At 40.0% G+C, this 18,580-nt stretch overlaps 1 protein-coding gene and 1 pseudogene across 11 annotated transcripts in view; one reads left to right on the forward strand and one right to left on the reverse strand.

The window, feature by feature from the left end:
- The window catches only part of ATRX (ATRX chromatin remodeler), a 267,954-nt gene extending 265,851 nt beyond the window's left edge, over positions 1–2,103 (reverse strand). For all 11 annotated transcript variants that reach the window (XM_070462042.1, XM_070462040.1, XM_070462046.1 and 8 more), the window contains exon 1: positions 1,859–2,103. In XM_070462042.1, coding sequence (XP_070318143.1) covers positions 1,859–1,878 — 20 coding nt within the window. In that variant the 5' untranslated portion in view covers positions 1,879–2,103. The remainder of the gene's footprint in view (positions 1–1,858) is intronic.
- A 10,031-nt stretch (positions 2,104–12,134) lies between these two features.
- On the forward strand, positions 12,135–13,933 carry LOC110151325 (uridine 5'-monophosphate synthase pseudogene; annotated as a pseudogene).
- The last annotated feature ends 4,647 nt before the right edge of the window (positions 13,934–18,580 follow it).

Consider the following 18,580-nt stretch of genomic DNA (forward strand, 5'->3'; position numbering starts at 1 on the left):
TCTATAATCTGAGAACTAAAGTCCATTTTTTCCCCTCAAAGGAAGGAAAACATCTTCCATCTCCTGCTTGTTAATGCAGAAAACAGACATAATAAGTATCATAGGTTCATTCCCAAATTCTATACACTAGCTAAAATGCTCTAAAAACATACATGCATGTGTGTGTGCTAAGTGGCTTCAGTCGTGTCCGACTCTTGCGACCCTTTGGACTGTAGCCCACCAGGCTCCTCTGTCCATGGGATTCTCCAGCCAAGAATACTGGAGTGGGTTGCCATGCCCTCCTCCAGGGGATCTTCCTCATCCACGGATTGAACCAGCGTCTCTTATGTCTCCTGCATTAGCAGACAGGTTCTTTACAACTAGCGCCACCTGAGAAGCCCAAAAACATACATACAAAGATAAAGAGAAGTCGCTCAGTCGTGTCCGACTCTTTGCGACCCCATGGACTGTAGCCTACCAGGCTCTTCAGTCCATGTGATTTTCCAGGCAAGAGTACTGGAGTGGGTTGCCATTTCCTTCTCCAGAGGATCTTCCCGACCCAGGGATCAAACCCAGGTCTACCGCACTGTAGGCAGATGCTTTGCCATCTGAGACACCAAGGAAATAAAAACATACATACCTGTATACTATTAAGATGGTGGATACACACACACATATATATACACATATGTAAATATATACGATCCTAATAGTTACTCAAAATCACATTTTGCCAACTACATGTGAACTTCTGATCTATCCTCCCTATAATTTTACTTTGCCATTAGGCGCCAAGAATACAACAGTAAAAAAATTATTGCATTCACAAGGGATGAAAAGTCAAATATCAACCTGCCTGAAAAGCAAGCCATTCACCTATGTAAAAGTGATATACATTTCATATTAACAACCCATATTTTTAGACACTATCAAAAGCCAAATTAGAAGCACAAGAGAAAAGCAGCCTCAACCTAATATAAACGTGCTTGATTAGTAAGAGGTGGCCTGCCAGGCACTGCTTCCTTGGAATACATCTTACTTCCCATCAAACCAAGTTAACGTGTTCCCCATCCCTCTTGGAATAAATAAATAAACAAAAATAAGGCCTAATTATTTTTGCTCAAAATTTGCCCATAAAATGGAGAAACATCTGATGACTGACTTACCACCCATTAAAGCTGGACCACACAAAAAGTAGTACACTGGGGTCCTCTGGAAGCAAAACCCCGCGTTAGTATCCCTTTGCCTCCGAGATAAATCCAGGGCTACGCTTCAGGATTTGGAGTAGAGAAGGAACACTGGCAAGACCCACCCATTCACCCCACAAAATGGGCTTGTCCCCAGGGTTTGCAGAAAAAAATAAAATTCCGCAAGGCCGGGGTATTCCCGTCTCCAGCAGTACAACCGCCACTGAGTCTTCCCAGGATCTCACATCCTCCCCACCGCCCCTCCCCCTCCTCCCACCTCTCGCCCTGCTTCTGCCTACCCCCTACCCTCTCTTCTTCCCCACGCGGTTTCTAGGCCCAAAGATTAGAAAGAATTATCAGGATACCAAAAACCGCCTCCCACTTGAGGGTTTCAGTTCCACAGGCAGCGAAGAATAAACAGAGGAATTCAACTAAGCTCCGCGGGTTTGGAGAGGCTTAAGAAAGCGTCCGACAAACCAGGCCGCGCCCCCCCTCAACCCCTACACCCCCTCCACCCTCACCCCGGGCTGGAGCCTACTTCCGAACCCTCCTCACCTAAAGAGAAAACGATGCCTCTTTCCGCTCAGCAAAACACAGGCCTAACCCACCAAGCCAAAGCTTTCCCAAACACCGGGTTCAGAAAACGCGTAGGCCGAGACAGCTGGGACCCGTAAGACGGGGTTGTGTTTTACCTCATGGACTCAGCAGTCATGTTTTCGCTTCTACGCCCTGTAGGATTCAGCGACCGTAGGGCGCCACTCTGCGCTCCCCGGCGTGCAGTGAGGATAGAAATACACTGGACCCTTAGTCGTCACTAGATCTGGCGCTGGATCCTCCCCACAGCTCAAAGGCCGGCACCGCTGCCACCGCCGCAGGAGCCGCGGAAACAAAGCGACGCCGCCGCCGCCGCCATTTTGTTGGGCCGAGGCTCAGGCAGCAGAATTGGCGCGTCCTCCCTCTTCCTCTTTCAGTCGTCCATTGGCTGCCTTATCTGCAGTGCAGATTCTCATTGGCTACAGAAATTCACCTTCTTTGGGGGCCTGTTGCTAAGGGGCTCTACGTCATTTGATCCCCTCCGCCTTTTCATAGGGGGTCCAATTCAGTCCCATTGACTTGAAAGTGCTAGTGACGTATTTTGACTTTATTGTGAAAATGCTTTTTAATCCATCCTCTTTTCCCTGACATATTGACAAAACAATAACAACAACATACGTTTATTGAGCGTTTAATATATACCCAGCACTATGTGTGTTAGTCCCTGGGTCATGTGGGACTCTGCAAGCCCGTGGACTTTAGCCTGCCTGTCTCCTCTGTCCATGGAATTCTCTAGGCAAGAATACTGGAGTACTTGCCTTATCCTTCTCCAGGGGATTCTCCTGATGCAGGGATAGAACCTGGGTCTCCAGCATTGCAGTCAGATTAGTTACTGTCTGAGCACCCAGCACTATCAGTTCAGTTCAGTGGTTCAGTTGGGTCCGAATCTGTGACCCCATGGACTGCAGCATACCAGGATTCCTTGTCCGTCACCAACTCCTGGAGCTTACTCAAACTCATGTCCGTCAAATCTGTGATGCCATACAACTGTCTCATTCTCTGTTGTCCCCTTCTCCTCCTGCCTTCAATCTTTCCCAGCATCAGGGTCTTTTCCAATGGTCAGTTCTTCGCATCAGATGGCCAAAGTATTGGAGCTTCAGCATCAGTCCTTCCAATGAATATTCAGGACTGATTTCCTTTAGGATTGACTGGTTTGATCTCCTTCCAGTCCAAGGGATCTTCAAGAGGCTTCTCCAACACCACAGTTCAAAAGCATCAATTCTTCAGCGCTCAGCTTTCTTTATAGTCTGATTCTCACATCCATACATGACTACTGAAAGAACCATAGCTGGGAATAGATGGAACTTTGCTGTCAAAGTAATGTCTCTGCTTTTTAATATGCTGTCTAGATTTGTCATAACTTTTTTTTTCCAAGGAGCAAGTGTCTCTTAATTTCATGGCTGCAGTCACCATCTGCAGTGATTTTGGAGCCCAAGAAAATGTTTACTTTGTTTTCCCATCTATTTGCCAAGAAGTGATGGGACCAGATGCCATGATCTTCTTTTTAGGAATGTTGAGTTTTAAGCCAACTTTTTCACTCTCCTCTTTCACTTTCATCAAAAGGCTCCTAGTTCTTCTCTTTCTCCCATAAAGGTAGTGTCATCTGCATATCTGAGGTTATTGATATTTCTGCCTGCAATCTTGATTCTAGCTTGTGGCTCATCCAGTCTGGCATTTCACATGATGTACTCTGCATATAAGTTAAATGAGCAAGATGACAATATACAGCCTTTACATACGCCTTTCCCATGGAACCAGCCCATTGTTCCATTTCTGATTCTAACTGTAGCTTATTGACCTGCATACAGATTTCTCAGGAGGCAAGTAAGGTGGTCTGGTATTCCCATCTCTTTAAGAATTTTCCACAGTTTGTTGTGATCCACACAGTCAAAGACTTTAGCATCAATGAAGCAGAAGAAATGTTTTCCTGAAATTCTATTGCTTTTTCTATGATCCAAAGGATGTTGGCAATTCGATCTCTGGTTTCTCTGCCTTTTCTAAGTCCAGCTTGAACATCTGGAAGTTCTCAGTTCACAAACTGTTGAAGCCTGGCTTGGGGAATTTTGAGCATTACTTTGTTAGCATGTGAGATGAGTGCAACTGTGTGGTAGTTTGAACATTCTTTGGCATTGCCTTTTTATGTTGGAATGAAAACTGACCTTTTCCAGTCCTGTGGTCACTTGAGAGTTTTCCAAATTTGCTGGCATATTGAGTGCAGCCCTTTCACAGTATCATCTTTCAGGATTTGACATAGCTCAACGGGAATTCCTTCACCTCCACTAGCTTTGTCCATACTGATGCTTCCTAAAGGACACTTGACTTCACACTCCAGGATTTCTGATGCTAGGTGAGTGATCATACCATTGTGGTCATTTGGGTCATGAAGATTTTTTTTTTTGTACAGTTCTTCTGTGTATTCCTGCCATGTCTTCTTAATATCTCTGCTTCTGTTAGGTCCATAAGGTTTCTGTCCTTTTTTTGTGCCCATCTTTGCATGAAATGTCCCCTTGGTATCTCTAATTTAATTTAATTTATTTATTTAAGTTTTATTTCCCTCATTGGTAAATACAGTTAATTTGAAAAAAAGATTCACTCCATTAGAAGACAGCATACACTCCAATTAAGATAAATACATTAGTTAAAAAAAAAAAGAAGACAGCATACAACTTTTAAAATGAGCTCTTGGGGATAAGACTTAACACTAAAAGCAGCTTTTAATCACAAATTCCACAAATGGAAAATACCTTAATAACAAAATTATAATCACAGAATTTTCAAAATATAACTCACTGTCTGTGAATCATAAAGAGAGTATCTTTGCAATTAAAAGATGACTAGCAACATTGTATTGATGTTTTTATAGGAGCATCCCCCTCAATAGATGATTTTCAATGAGTTTCCTTCAGCTGTATTTTAGAAAGAAATTCACTGCTACACATCTCTTTCACATTTTTTCATTAAATCGCTACAGAAATCAACATAGAGCTCTTTCTTGGACTCTTGGCCATAATGTGTAATTTGTGAATTTGTTTATTTGCTTTGGAAGGAAGACAAGGTAAATTATCTTTAAAAGTGCAAATTAAATGAGAAAATAGATACTCCCATAATTTTAAATACCATCACAAATCCTGACTATTATATGTCAAAATCATAATGCTTTGACAATATCTTTGAAATTTTTCAATGTATATAGCCTTTAATCCCGAAATTTAACTTCTAGGAATTTATCTAACAGATACAGTCTACATGTGAAAAATGAGATGTTGACAAGACTACTCATTGCAGCATTGTTTGTAACACTGAGGATTTAGAAACAACATAGATAGTCCTCAGTAGAGTACTAGATAAACAATGCTATTCATACAACATAATACCACATAGCTCCTTTATATAAAAAAACTTTCAAAAATCACTTGTGCTTCTATCCACTGAAAACAACCAATCGGAAATTTAGAAAACAATTTTGATTACTATAGCATCAAAAAGGATAAAATACTTAGGAATAAGGTCAACAAGGAGGTGAAAGACTTGCACACTGAAATCTATAAAACATTGCTTAAAGAAATCAGAGAATTCAGAGAAAGATAAAAAGAATGGAAAGACATCCCATGCTCCTGGATTGGAAGATATACTGTTATTAAAATGTCCACACTAGCTAAAGAGAGCTACAGATTTAATGAAATCTGTATTCAATCTCAGTGTCTTTCTTTGCAGAAATAGAAAAATAAATCCCTAAAATTAACATGGAAGCTCAACATAAATAGTCAACTTGATTTTGAAAAAGAAGAGCAATACTGGAGACCATACATTTCCCAGTTTCAAAACATACTACTACCCAGCAGCAGTAATCAAGACAGTGTGGTATTGGCATAAATATATCGAAAACAGAACAGAAAAGAAGGCCCTGAAATAAACCCTTGCATGTATAGCCAAGTGATTTTCAACTAAGGTGCCAAGATTACACAACTAAGAAAGGACAGTCTCTTCAATAAACAGTGCTGGGAAAATAAGATACCCAGTAGCAAAAAGTGAGGTAGTACCCTTAACTTAAAACATATACAAAGATTACCTCAAAATGGCTTAAAGACTTAAACTTGTAAAATTCTTAAAAGAAAACATAGGGGGGAAGCTTCAGGTCATTAGATTCAGCAACTGATTTCTTAAATGTGACAGCAAAACACAAGCAATACAAGGAAAATAGATAAATGGGACTATATCAGATTTTTAAATTTATACACATCAAAGGAAACTATCAACAGTGTGAAATGGCAACCTACAGAATGGAAGAAAATATTTGCAAATCCTATATGCAATAAGGGTTTAATATTCAGCATATGTAAGGAACTTCTACAACTAAACAATAACAACAAATAAAAAATTTTAAATGTTCAAAGGATGGAGGAGGAAAAAGCAACCCACTCCAGTATTCTTGCCTGGAAAATTCCATGGACAGAGGAGCCTGGCAGGCTACAGTCCATGGGGTTGCAAAGAATCAGACACAATGGAGTGACTGAGCACACAGGCACACATAACTGTTTTATTCCTGGTAGTGTGGAGATCTTATAGCAAAGAATTATAATTTATGTGCATTTTAATCTCTACTGTTCAAAATGAGCAATAACGTAAGTTAGATTGGTGCCTTTCTGTTCTAGCTGGAACTTGTGAAGGTGGAAGAAATTTATTGATACAGTGACATTATGATGAGCTTACAGAGTTTTGTAACTACCCTAAATATTACTTGCAGCTACTCATCATCCACTGAGTAAAGGGAAGGAGGTAAGGCAGGGCTGGGGCAGTTCACATTTATTAAATTTCTACTCTGTTGGGCATGTGCTAGATACATCTACATGTATGCTTTCATTTTTAATATGTGAGGAAATGTAGCAGTACAGGAAGTAGAGCAAAGGCAAGAAGCACTATGCACAAATTTATCTCTTTTTTTGTATAGATGGTTATCATTTTAAACTTTTTATATTCTTTTGTCATCCACTTTTGGCCAACCAAATCTTTTGATTGTTCCCAGCTCTCTGAGTCACAACTACCTGGGATTGCTGTAGAGTGCTTATGTGACCAGAGGGACATTTGGTGGTTTTTTATGTGGGGGGGTGGAATTAGACTTTAAGTCCTCAGAAGACTATAGTTAATGGTAGTGTATTATATGCTTTAAATTTTGCTAAGAGGGTAGATCTTAGTTACATGCTCTTGCCACAAAAACATTTTTAATTAAAAACAAAGTGGGGTGGGAGACACAAAAGGAAACTTTTATGGGTGATGAATAAGTTTATGGCTTTAATCGTAGCCTCACAGATGTATATTTATCTCCAAACTTACTGAGTTTGTATACATTAAATATATACAGCCTTTTGTGTCAATCATATCCAATAAAGTGGTTTTTAAAAAACTTTCAAAAATATGGTCAAAGGAATTGAGAATAGCAAGGGAAGACAAGTAGGCCTTCTTCAATAAACAATGCAAAGAAATAGAGGGAAACAATAGAAAGGGAGACTAGCGATCTCTTCAAGAAAATTGGAAATATCAAAGGAACATTTAATCAAAGATGGGCCCAGTAAAGGACAGAAACAGTAAAGATAATAAAGATAATAAAAGCAGAAGAAATCAAGAAGAAATGGAGAGAATACATAGAAGAACTGTACAAAAAAAATCTTAATGACCTGTTTAACTATGATGGTGTGGTCACTCACGCAGAGCCAGACATTCTGGAATGTGAAGTCAAGTGGGCCTTAGGAAGCACTGCTGTCAATAAAGCTAATGAAGGCAATGGAATCCCAGCAGAGCTATTTAAAATCCTAAAAGATGATACTATCAAAGTGCTGCACTCAATATGTCAGCAAATTTGAAAAACCCAGCAGTGGCCACAGGACTGGAAAAGATCAGTTCTAATCCCAATTCCCAAGAAGGGAAGTACTAAAAAATGTTCAAACCACCGCACAGTTGACCCATCTCCCATGCGGGTAAGGTTGTGTTCAAAATCCTACATGCTAGGCTTCAGCATTAGGTGGACTGAGAACTTTCAGATGTCCAACCTTGCTTTAGAAAAGGCAGAGAAATCAGAGATCAAATTGCCAACATTCACTGAATCATAGAGAAAGCAAGGGAATGCCAGAAAAACATCTACCTCTGTTTCATTGACTACACTAAAGCCTTGTAAAGTTATGACTGTGTGGATCATGACAAACTGTGGAGAACGCTCAGTAAGAGATAGGAATCATTTCAGATCAGTCATTTAGTCATGTCCAACTCTTTGCGACTCCATGGACTGCAGCATGCCAGGCTCCCCTGTCCATCATCAACTTCCGGAGCTTATTCAGACTCCTGTCAGTGATGCCATCCAACCATCTCATCTTCTGTCATCCCCTTCTCCTCCTGCCTTCAATCTTTCCCAGCATCAGGGTATTTTCCAATGAATCGGTTCTTCACTTTAGATGGCCAAAGTATTAGAACTTCAGCTTCAGCATCAGTCCTTCCAACGAATATTCAGGACTGATTTCCTTCAGGATGGACTGGTTTGATCTTCTTGCTGTCCAAAGGACTCTCCAACACCACAATTCAAAAGCATCAATTCTTTGGCACTCAGGTTTCTTTATGGTCCAACTCTCACATCCATACGTGATTCCTGGAAAAACCATCGCTTTGACTAGATGGCCCTTTGTCAGTAAAGTAATGTCTCTGCTTTTTAATATGCTGTCTAGGCTTGTCATAGCTTTTCTTCCAAGGAGCTAGCATCTTTTAATTTCATGTTTGTAACACTGTACAGGAAGCAGTGATCAAAACCAACCCCCAAAATAAGAAATGCAAGAAGGCAAAATGGTTGTCTGAGGAGGGCTTACAAATAGCTGAGAAAAGAAGAGAAGCAAAAGACAAAGAGATGGGAATACCAGACCATCTCACCTGTCTCCTCTGAAACCTGTGTGTGGGTCAAGAAGCAACAACTTGAATCCTGTATAGAACAACTGGTTCAGGATTGACAAGAGTATAACAAGGCTATTTTTATTGTCACCCTGTTTATTCAACTTATGCACAGAGCACATCATGAAAAATGCTGGGCTGGATGAGTTACAAGCTGGAATCAAGATTGTCAGGAGAAATATCAACAAACTCAGATATGCAGATTATACTACTCTAACAACAGAAAGTGAAGAGGAACTAAAGAGCCTCTTGATGAGGGTAAAGGAGGAGAATGAAAAAGCCAGCTTAAAACTGAATATTAAAAAAACTAAGATCATGGCATCCAGCCCCACCTCTTCATAGCAAATAGAAGGGAAAAATGTAGAAGCAATAACAGGTTTCCTCTTCTTGGGCTCTAAAATCACTACAAATGGTGACTGCAGCCATGAAAAATTAGGAGATGATTGATTCTTGGCAGGAAAGCTATGACAAACCTAGACAGTATGTTAAAAAGCAAAGACATCACTTTGCAGACAAAGGTCCATATAGTCAAGGCTGTGGTCTTTCCAGTAGTCATGTACGGTTGTGAGAGCTGGACCATAAAGAAGGCAGAGCACCGAAGAACTGATGCTTTTGAACTGTGGTGCTGAAGAAGACTCTTCAGAGTCCCTTGGACTGCAAGGAGACCAAACCAGTCGATCTCAAAGGAAGTCAACCCTGAATATTCATTGGAAGGACTGATGCTGAAGCTGAAGCTCCAATACCGTGGCCATCTGATACAAACAGCCGAATTATTGGAAAAGACCTTGATGCTGGGAAAGATTGAAAGCAAAGAAGAGGGCAATAAAGGATGAGATAGCTGGATGGAATCACCGATGCAATGAACATGAACTTGGGCAAACTCCAGGAGATGGTGAGAGACAGGGAAGCTGGCATGCTTTAGTCCATGGGGTCACAAAGAGCCAGACACAACTTGGCAAATGAACAACAAAGTAATTGAATAGGCAGTTTTCTAAAGAAGATATACAAATGGCCAACAAACATGAAAATATGCTCAACACCACTAATCATAAGAGAAATTCAAGGGACTTCCCAGATAGTATAGTGGCTAGGACTCTGTGTTCCCAATGCAGGGGACCCAGGTTCAGTTTCTAGTCAGAGAACTGGGTCTCACATGCTGAAACTAAAAGACCAGGTGAAAACAAATAAATAAAAAATTTTGTATGTATAGTCAAAACTCCTTTAAAAAATGCTGGTAAGGATGTAGTAAAAAGATCCTCCTTGTGCACTGTTACTGCTTATATAAAATGGTGAAGCTGTTATTGAAAACAGTATGGAGGCTCCTCAAAAAGTTTAAAAGTGGATTACCATATGATCCAACAATTTCACTTCTGGGTATATATCCAAAATAATCAACAGGATCTTGAAGAGATAAATGCCCACTGATGTTCACTGTAGCATTATTCACAATGGTTAGGGGGTGTGAGCAGTGCAAATGCACATTGACAGATGAATGGATAAAGAAAATGGAATATTATACAGCCTTAAAAAGGAAATTTTTTTCATACCCTACATAGATGAACCTTGAGATGATACATAGATGATATTATGCTAAGCAAAATGTCAGTCATAAAAGGACAAATACTGTGTGATTCCACTCATATGAAGTATTTAAATTTTTTTTCATTTTATTTTTTTGCCACACTATTTGGCATGTGGGATCTTAGCTCCTCAAGCAGTGATTGAACCAGCATCCCCTGCAGAGGAATCATGGAGTCTTAACCACTGGACCACCAGGGAAGTTCCATATGAAGTATTTTAAATAGTCAAATCAAATAAATAGAATGTAGAAAGGTGATTGAAAAGGATTGGGGAGATGGGTAGGAGAGTGGGGTGTTAGTTTTTAATGGGTATAATGTTTCAATCTTTCAAGATTAAATAGTCCTAGAGATCACAACAATCTAAGTATACTCAACACTGCCGAATGCTACACTTAAAATGGTAAATTTAATATTCTATGATTTTTAAACCACAATAAAATACTTTTTTAAAAAGGCAGATATACATGTACATACATCTGATTTTTTCTAGTTATATTGTTAAATTAAAAAAAAGCAAGTTGCATAAAGCTGTATTTTAATACTTGTGTTGGAGAGAGAATGAGGGGGCTTCCCAGGTAGCACTAGTGGTAATGAACCTGCCTGCCAATGCAGGAGACAAGAGATGTGGGTTTGATCCCTCACTCGGGAAGATCCCCTGGAGGAGGACACAGCAACCCACTCCAGTATTCTTGCCTGGAGAATTCCATGGACAGAGGAGCCTGGAGGGCTACAGTCCATAGGGTCACAAAGAGTTGGACACGATTGAAGTGACTTAGCACATGTATGAAGGTGAGAAGAAGAGAAAGAACCACAGAGTGACAGTGAGAGAGGATAAGAAGCAAAATAACTCTGAAAGAATGAAAATTATACTTAATAATAGTGATTACCTAGGGAAGGTAATCTGGGAGCAGGGGGACCAGGACAGGATGAAACTTCACTATACTTCACTATATGCTCTTTGTATCTTTATATTTTATCACTACATATGAGTATATTTCCTGTTCAAAAAATGAATGTTATTTGAAAATGAAGACAGTGTGATATTGGTAAAAGAACAGACAAATAGATCAAGGGAGGAACAGAGAGCCTAGAAATAATTCCACACAACTAGAGTCAACTGATAGATGACAAAGGACCAAAGGCAACAGAGTGGAAGAAAGAACAGTCTTCAGCAAAAGGAGCTAGTGGAGTTGAACATTCATATGCAAAGAAAATGAGTGCAGACACAGACCTTACAAATTTCACAAGAATGAACTCAAAGTAGATAATAAATTTAAATTAAAAACACAAAACTATCAAGTGTCTATAAGATAAACTAGAAACTCTAGATGACCATGAGTTTGGCAATGACTTCTTAAATAAAACAGGAAAAGTATGATTCATGAAAGAAAAATTGGCAACTTGGACTTTATTATAACTAAAACCTTCTACTCTACAAAAGACACTGCTAAGAGAATTAAAAGATTAGCCACAGACTGGGAGTAAATATTTGCAAAACATATCTGATAAAGGACTGGTATACAAAATACACTAAGAACTCTTACAACTCAACAGTAAGCAAATAAAGACCCAATTTTAAAATGGGCAAAAGAATCAAAGAGACACCTCATCAAAGATATAATGATAGCAAAAAAGCTTATGAAAAAATGCTCAACATTATATAACATTAGGGAATTGCAAATTAAAAGAACAATGTGATACCACTACACAGTTATTAGAATGGCTAAACTCCAAAACACTGATGACACCAAAAGCTAATGACAACATGGAGCAACAGAAATTCCCATTCATGGAAAATGTTGCAGCCACTTTGGAAAGTTTCTTACTAAAACTAAAGTTAAAAATACTTTTACGGGAGTTAGGAGTGAGCTGGGAGACCTGGACGATGGCGGCGGCTGATGCCCCTTTGGGATCATTGGTAACGGGTCTGTACGACGTGCAGGCTTTCAAGTTTGGGAACTTCATGTTGAAGAGTGGGTTCTCTTCCCCCGTGTACATCGATCTGCGGGGCACCGTGTCTTGACCGCGTATTCTGAGTCAGGTTGCAGAAATTTTATTTCAAACTGCCCAAAATGCAGGGATCAATTTTGACACTGTGTGTGGAGTACCTTATACAGCTTTACCATTGGCTACAGTTATCTGTTCAACCCACCAAATTCCAATGCTTATCAGAAGGAAAGAAACAAAGGATTATGGTACTAAACGGCTTATAGAAGGGGCTGTTAATCCAGGAGAAACCTGTTTGATTATTGAAGATGTCACCAGCGGATCTAGTGTTTTGGAAACTGCTGAGGTTCTTCAGAAAGAAGGCTTGAAGGTCACTGATGCTGGACAGAGAGCAGGGAGGCAAGGACAAGTTGCAGGCCCATGGGATTCGTCTCCACCCAGTGTGTACATTGTCCAAAATGCTGGATATTCTTGAGCAGCAGAAAAAAAATTGATGCTGAGATGGTGGAGAGAGTGAAGAGATTTATTCAGGAGAATGTTTTTGTGGCAGCTAATCCTAATGGTTCTCTCCCTTCTCTGAAGAAAGAACCCAAAGAACTAAGTTTTGGTGCACGTGCAGAGCTGCCTGGGATCCATCTGGTTGCATCAAAGCTTCTCAGGCTTATGCAAAAGAAGGAGACCAATCTGTGCCTGTTTGCTGATATCTCAGAGTCCAGAGAGCTACTGCAGCTAGCAGATGCTTTGGGACCCAGAATCTGCTTGCTTAAGACTCATGTAGATATTTTGAATGATTTTTACTCTGGATGTGATGAAGGAATTAACCACTCTGGCGAAACGCCATGAGTTTCTAATATTTGAAGACCGGAAATTTGCAGATATAGGAAACACAGTGAAAGAGCAGTATGAAGGTGGGGTCTTTAAAATAGCTTCCTGGGCAGATCTTGTCAATGCTCATGTCGTGCCAGGCGCAGGAGTTGTGAAAGGCCTGGGAGAAGTCGGCCTACCGCTGCACCGGGCATGCCTGCTTATTGTAGAGATGAGCTCTGCTGGTACCCTGGCTACTGGGAGCTACACGGAGGCAGCAGTGAAAATGGCTGAAGAACATTCTGAATTTGTGGTTGGTTTTATTTCTGGCTCCCGAGTAAGCATGAAACCAGAATTTCTTCACTTGACTCCAGGAGTTCAGTTAGAAGCAGGAGGTGATAATCTCGGCCAGCAGTACCACAGCCCACAAGAAGTCATCGGCAAATGAGGCTCTGATATCATCATTGTGGGCCGGGGCATAATAGCATCAGCTAATCATCTGGAAGCAGCCAAGATGCACAGAAAAGCTGCTTGGGAAGCTTACTTGAGTAGACTTGCTGTTTGAGCCTCTTGGGTATGCTTTTGGGATGGCCCTGAAGACAGATACATGGACTCCTGAGATGCTACTGGCTTGAAACAATAAGCAGCCTTTAATCCTGCTTGGATTTTTCCATGGATCCTGTGTGGAACTGGAGTTACCACAGTCTGCAGGAAATATTTAATGACTTATGATCACTGCACTGTCACTATAATCAGTTCAAGATTTCTTTTACTGAGACTGATGTTGGTTAGGCAATCAACCCTATTCTGTTAGAATGTCACATTTGAGGACTGTGCCCCTTGCCCTCTCCAGATCAGACCTTTTGATTATTTTAACTGCTGTAAGACAAATTTTAGGTCATGAAGAGCCTAAAACTAGTACAATAACAACAAAAAAATACTTTTACCATATGATCCCATACTTGCGAGAATGAATGCATGAATGAATTGAAAACTGACATCCAGACCAAAACCTGCACACAGATGTTTATACCAACTTTATTCATAGTTGCCAAAACCTGGAAGCAACCAAGAGGTCCTTCACTAGGCTGTGGTGCAACAATACAGTGGTATATCATTCAGTCCTGAAAGAAATTAGATATCAAGCAATGAAAATACATGGAAGAAACTTAAAAGCCTATTACTAAGGGAAAGAAGTCAATCTGGAAAGGCTGTATACTGGGACATTACTGGCAGTCTGGTAGTTAAGACTCCATGCTTACACTGCAGGGGGCATGGGGTTGATCTTTGGTGGGGAAATTAAGATCCTACATGCCTTGGGGCATGGCCAAATAAAAGAATGAAAAATAAAAGTTAAACAATTTTTAACTGTATAAAAATTATCAAAAAAATAATAAGGCTATATACTGTATAATTCCAACTATCTGATATTCTAGAAAAGGCAAAAGTATGGAGACGGTAAAAAGATCAGTGGTTGTCAGGGGTTGTTGGGGGAGGGATATATGAATAGGAAGACCACAGAGGATTTTCAGAGCAATGAAAATATTCGGTAGAGTACTATATTGCAAAGAAATAGAGGAAAACAATATACTGGGAAAGACTAGAGATCTCTTCAAGAAAATTACAGATACCAAGGGATAGAAGGAACATACCTCAACATAATAAAAGCTATATATGACAAACCCACAGCAAGCATCACCCTCAATGGTGAAAAATTGAAAGCATTTCCCCTGAAATCAGGAACAAGACAAGGGTGCCCACTCTCACCACTACTATTCAACATAGTTTTGGAAGTGTTGGCCATAGCAATCAGGGCAGAAAAAGAAGTAAAAGGAATCCAGATAAGAAAAGAAGAAGTGAAACTCTATCTGTTTGCAGATGACATGATCCTCTACATAGAAAACCCTAAAGACTCTACCAGAAAATTACTAGAGCTAATCAACGAATATAGTAAAGTTGCAGAATATAAAATTAACACACAGAAATCTCTTGCATTCCTATACACAAACAATGAAAAAACAGAAAGAGAAATTAAGGAAACGATACCATTCACCATTGCAACAAAAAGAATAAAATACTTAGGAGTATATCTACCTAAAGAAACAAAAGACCTATACATGGAAAACTATAAATCACTGATGAAAGAAATCAAAGAAGACACAAACAGATGGAGAAATATACCGTGTTCATGGATTGGAAGAATCAATATTGTCAAAATGGCTATACTACCCAAAACACTCTATAGATTCAATGCAATCCCTATCAAGCTACCAACGGTATTTCTCACAGAACTAGAACAAATAATTTCACAATTTGTATGGAAATACAAAAAACCTCGAATAGCCAAAGTAACCTTGAGAAAGAAGAATGGAACTGGAGGAATCAACCTGCCTAACTTCAGACTCTACTACAAAGCCACAGTCATCAAGACAGTATGGTACTGGCACAAAGACAGAAATATAGATCAATGGAACAGAATAGAAAACCCAAAGATAAATCCACGAACCTATGGTCACCTTATCTTCGACAAAGGAGGCAAGGATATACAATGGAAAAAAGACAACCTCTTTAACAAGTGGTGCTGGGAAAACTGGTCAACCGCCTGTAAAAGAATGAAATTAGAACACTTTCTAACACCATACACAAAAATAAACTCAAAATGGATTAAAGATCTAAATGTAAGACCAGAAACTATCAAACTCCTAGAGGAGAACATAGGCAAAACACTCTCCGACATAAATCACAGCAGGAACCTCTATGATCCACATCCCAGAATATTAGAAATAAAAGCAAAAATAAATGGGACCTAATGAAACTTAAAAGCTTTTGCACAACAAAGGAAACTATAAGCAAGGTGAAAAGACAGCCCACAGATTGGGAGAAAATAATAGCAAATGAAGCAACAGACAAAGGATTAATCTCAAAAATATACAAGCAACTCCTCCAGCTCAACTCCAGAAAAATAAATGACCCAATCAAAAAATGGGCCAAAGAGCTCAACAGACATTTCTCCAAGGAAGACATACAGATGGCTAAAAAACACATGAAAAGATGTTCAACATCACTCATTATCAGAGAAATGCAAATCAAAACCACAATGAGGTACCATTACACGCCAGTCAGGATGGCTGTTATCCAAAAGTCTACAAGCAATAAATGCTGGAGAGGGTGTGGAGAAAAGGGAACCCTCTTACACTGTTGGTGGGAATGCAAACTAGTACAGCCACTATGGAGAACAGTGTGGTGATTTCTTAAAAAACTGAAAATAGAACTGCCATATGACCCGGCAATAGCACTTCTGGGCATATACACTGAGGAAACCAGATCTGAAAGAGACACGTGCACCCCAATGTTCATCGCAGCACTGTTTATCATAGCCAGGACATGGAAGCAACCTAGATGCCCCCCAGCAGACAAATGGATAAGGAAGCTGTGGTACATATACACCATGGAATATTACTCAGCCATTAAAAAGAATTCATTTGAATCAGTTTTAATGAGATGGATGAAACTGGAGCCCATTATACAGAGTGAAGTAAGCCAGAAAGATAAAGACCATTACAGTATACTAACACATATATATGGAATTTAGAAAGATGGTAATGATAACCCTATATGCAAAACAGAAAAAGAGACACAGATGTATAGAACAGACTTTTGGACTCTGTGGGAGAAGGCGAGGGTTGGATGTTTCAAGAGAACAGCATCAAAACATGTATATTATCTAGGGTGAAACAGATCACCAGCCCAGGTTGGATGCATGAGACAAGTGCTCTGACCTGGTGCACTGGGAAGACCCAGAGGGATCGGGTGGAGAGGGAGGTGGGAGGGGGGATCGGGATGGGGAATACATGTAAATCCATGGCTAATTCATGTCAATGTATGACAAAAACCACTGCAATATTGTAAAGTAATTAGCCTCCAACTAATAAAAATAAGTGAAAAAAAATAAAACAAAACAAAAAAAAGAGATACCAAGGGAACATTTCATGCAAAGATGGGCACAATAAAGGACAGAAGTGGTATGGACCTGACAGAAGTGGTATGGCCCTAACAGAAGCAGAAAACATTAAGAAGAGGTGGCACAAATACACAGAAGAACTGTACAAAAAAGATCTTCATGACACAGATAGTCACAATGGTATGATCACTCACCTAGAACCAGACATCCTGGAATGTGAAGTCAAGTGGGCCTTAGGAAGCATCACTATGAACAAAGCTAGTGGAGGGGATGGAATTCCAGTTGAGCTATTTCAAATCATAAAAGATGATTCTGTGAAAGTGCTGCACTCAATATACCAGCATATTTGGAAAACTCAGCAGTGGCCATGGGACTGGAAAAGGTCAGTTTTCATTCCAATCCCTAAGAAAGGCAAAGCCAACGAATGCTCAAACTACCGCACAATTGTAGTCATCTCACATGGTAGCTAAGTCGTACACAAAATGCTCCAAGCCAGGCTTAAACAATACGGGAACAGTGAACTTCCAGATGTTCAAGCTGGTTTTGGAAAAGGCAGAGGAACCAGAGATCAAATTGCCAACATCCGCTGGATCATCGAAAAAGCAAGAAAGTTCCAGAAAAACATCTATTTCTGCTTTATTGGCTATGCCAAAGCCTTTGACTGTGTGAATCACAACAAACTGTGGAAAATTCTTAAAGAGATGGTCCAGACTACCTGACCTGACTTTTGAGAAATTTGTATGCAGGTCAGGAAGCAACAGTTAGAACTGGACATGGAACAACAGACTGGTTCCAAATAGGAAAAGGAGTATGCCAAGACTGTATATTGTCACCCTGCTTATTTAACTTATATGCAGACTACATCATGAGAAACGCTGGGTTGAATGAAGCACAAGCTGGAATCAAGTTTGCCGGGAGAAATATCAATAACCCCAGATATGCAGATGACACCCCCCTTATGGCAGAAAGTGAAGAAGAACTAAAGAGCCCCTTGATGAAAGTGAAAGAGGAGAGTGAAAAAGTTGGCTTAAAGTTCAACATTCAGAAAACTTTGATCATGGCATCTGGTCCCATCACTTCGTGGCAAATAGATGGGAAAACAATGGAAAGAGTGAGAGACTTTATTTTGGGGGGCTCCAAAATCACTGCAGATGGTGACTGCAGCCATGAAATTAAAAGACGCTCACTCCTTGGAAAGAAAGTAATGACCAACCTAGACAGCATATTAAAAAGTAGACATAACTTTGCCAACAAAGGTCCGTCTAGTCAAGGCTATGGTTTTCCCAGCAGTCATGTATGGATGTGAGAGTTGGACTATAAAGAAAGCTGAATACTGAAGAATTGATCCTTTTGAATTGTGGTGTTGGAGAAGACACTTGAGAATCCCTTGGACTGCAAGGAGATCCAACCAGTCCATCCTAAAGGAAATCAGTCCTGAATATTCATTGGAAGGACTGATGCTGAAGCTGAAACTCCAATACTTTGGCCACCTGATGCAAAGAACTGACTCATTCGAAAAGACACTGATGTTGGGAAAAATTGAAGGCAGAGGAGAAGGGGATGACAGAGGATGAGATGGTTGAATGGCATCACTGACTCAA

Source organism: Odocoileus virginianus, chromosome X (genome assembly GCF_023699985.2).
Source record: "Odocoileus virginianus isolate 20LAN1187 ecotype Illinois chromosome X, Ovbor_1.2, whole genome shotgun sequence".
Taxonomy (NCBI): domain Eukaryota; kingdom Metazoa; phylum Chordata; class Mammalia; order Artiodactyla; family Cervidae; genus Odocoileus; species Odocoileus virginianus.